This window comes from Benincasa hispida, chromosome 11 (assembly GCF_027475165.1).
Source record: "Benincasa hispida cultivar pf3 chromosome 11, pf3_genome.v1.1, whole genome shotgun sequence".
Lineage (NCBI taxonomy): Eukaryota > Viridiplantae > Streptophyta > Magnoliopsida > Cucurbitales > Cucurbitaceae > Benincasa > Benincasa hispida.
In genome coordinates this window covers 9,926,365-9,928,334 of record NC_143488.1, presented here as the reverse complement: position 1 = coordinate 9,928,334, position 1,970 = coordinate 9,926,365, and the positions used below count along the sequence as shown (strand labels likewise).

Genomic DNA, 1,970 nt, shown 5'->3' with positions numbered 1-1,970 from the left:
GTCTTAAGTGGTTTAATGCAAGTAGACTAAAATAGTTTGTTCTTTTTCAGAAAAATCTTTAAAATGGCTATCGCTACTTTAAGTTTACTCGCCACGAATAAGTTAACGGGAGAGAATTACGCTAGTTGGAAAAACATAATCAACACTATACTAATTGTCGATCATCTTCGCTTTGTCCTGATGGAGGATTGTCCTCCCATTCTAGCTACCAATGCTCCTCGAAATGTTTGGAAAGCATATGGGCATTGGACACGGGCAAACGAATAGGTCGGAGTGTATATCTTGGCAAGTCTTAATGAAGTCTTAGCCAAGAAGCATGAGCCTATGCTCATAGCTCATGAGATCATGGAGTCCTTGAGGGGAATGTTCAAACAATTGTCTGCACAGCTCAGGCATGATGCTCTAAAACACATCTTCAATGCCTGTATACAAGAAGGGGCATTTGTTCCAGAACATATTCTCAACATGAGGGTCTACTTCAACGTGGTGGAGATGATTAGGTCAAACATCGATGAAGCAAGTCAAGTTAGCTTCATATTGGAATCTTTACTTGAAAGTTTCCTTCATTTCCGTAGCAATGTTGTTCTGAACATGATTGATTGTAACCTGACCACTCTACTGAATGAACTACAGACCTTCCAATCTTTGATGAAAAGCAAGGAGTAGAAGGGTGAAGCAAATGTTGCTTCATCTTCTAAAAAGTTTCATAAAGATTCGACCTCTGGAACTAAGTCTGTATTGATAACTTGTAGAAATACAAGTTATTTAGATTGCCTTATATAGATATTGCGGCCAAAAGATAGTAAATATGCGCTGATTGTATGAAAATTAGCTTCGAAATACAATAATTATAAATTATCGCAATTACACCCACTAACATCTTTAAGATAGAAGAAAAGGAGATTTTACTCTGTTTTGCAGAAAACCAAGTCATCGCTTGCGCTCAAGGCTCAAGAAGAACTGATCAACGCATCTCTGTCACATAGTGCCCATCAATCAACAATGAAGAGACGATTAATGGAATGACAGTGCAATGTGATAGTCGATCCAGAGCTGACTTTCAACCGCATGCGGTAATAAAAACAAACACCGCATGCGAACACTCGATCGAAAGATGCAGCTGAGCAATGCAAAAGCGGAGGATTGAGACACGTGTACAACTAACGGTTATGCAGAATTGACGGTCTGATTGCATAACAGAAGGAATAATATCCCTCCATCTTCGAAATTTCCATAACAACAAGTGGAGACCACAAGGCCGGAGTCAAAGATCCTCACCTATAAATACCCTATAGATTTCAAAGAAAACTTATGCTACTGGATATGAGGCTAATTATTGCTAAATGTTGAGAGGAAAGGCTGAGCTGAGTGCTTAACTGTAGAAATCCGGGAAGAAAACGAGACAAGGCCGAGAGGTGAGTCTCAGTTCTATTCTACTGAATACCCGCCGAGAAGCTCTGTGTTGAGAACCCTACTACCGGTTGAGCAAGCTTGAGAAGGAAGCTCATCCATCCATCTGATCCATCCAATCCGGCAAGCAGATCTCCACCCAAATCGGTGCCAAGACGTTGGCGCTTGTTTGTATCTGTTCTATCTCTTTTCATCATTGTATTTCACTTTCTTTATCTTTTCATTCACACACCATGTATCAAACGCTTAATAGACATATTAAATGTTTCGATTGCTTTCATATTCCATTTTTTGTCTACTTCCGTTCCTCCGTGAATCATTTTCTCCATGATGTCTTCTTAATCCCCTGGTAGTTAATATGAATTAAACAAGTACTTAACTTGTGTTAAAGAGATAACTGCATTTAGCTAAAGCATGCTAGACGACATCTTCACCTGTAAGAGCAGAAGTAAAGATGCCATTCTGATCTATTGAGAGAAGGTTAGAAGAATGCGTTAACTAAAGCGAGTAGTACTTCCAGACATGGAAGCAACCTTGCGTTCATTACGTTCGTCTCTGAT

The 1,970-nt window shown here is 39.5% G+C and overlaps 1 protein-coding gene across 1 annotated transcript; it reads left to right on the top strand.

The window, feature by feature from the left end:
- Positions 1 to 345: 345 nt before the first annotated feature.
- LOC150032374 (uncharacterized) lies at positions 346 to 666 on the top strand. Its single transcript, XM_090306885.1, has one exon. The coding sequence runs from the start codon at positions 346 to 348 to the stop codon at positions 664 to 666; it is 321 nt and encodes a 106-aa protein (XP_090163011.1).
- Positions 667 to 1,970: the final 1,304 nt, after the last annotated feature.

Excerpts from the sequence above, each read along its gene's own strand:
- LOC150032374 (XM_090306885.1), top strand. The coding sequence starts at position 346 with ATGGAGTCCTTGAGGGGAATGTTCAAACAATTGTCTGCACAGCTCAGG.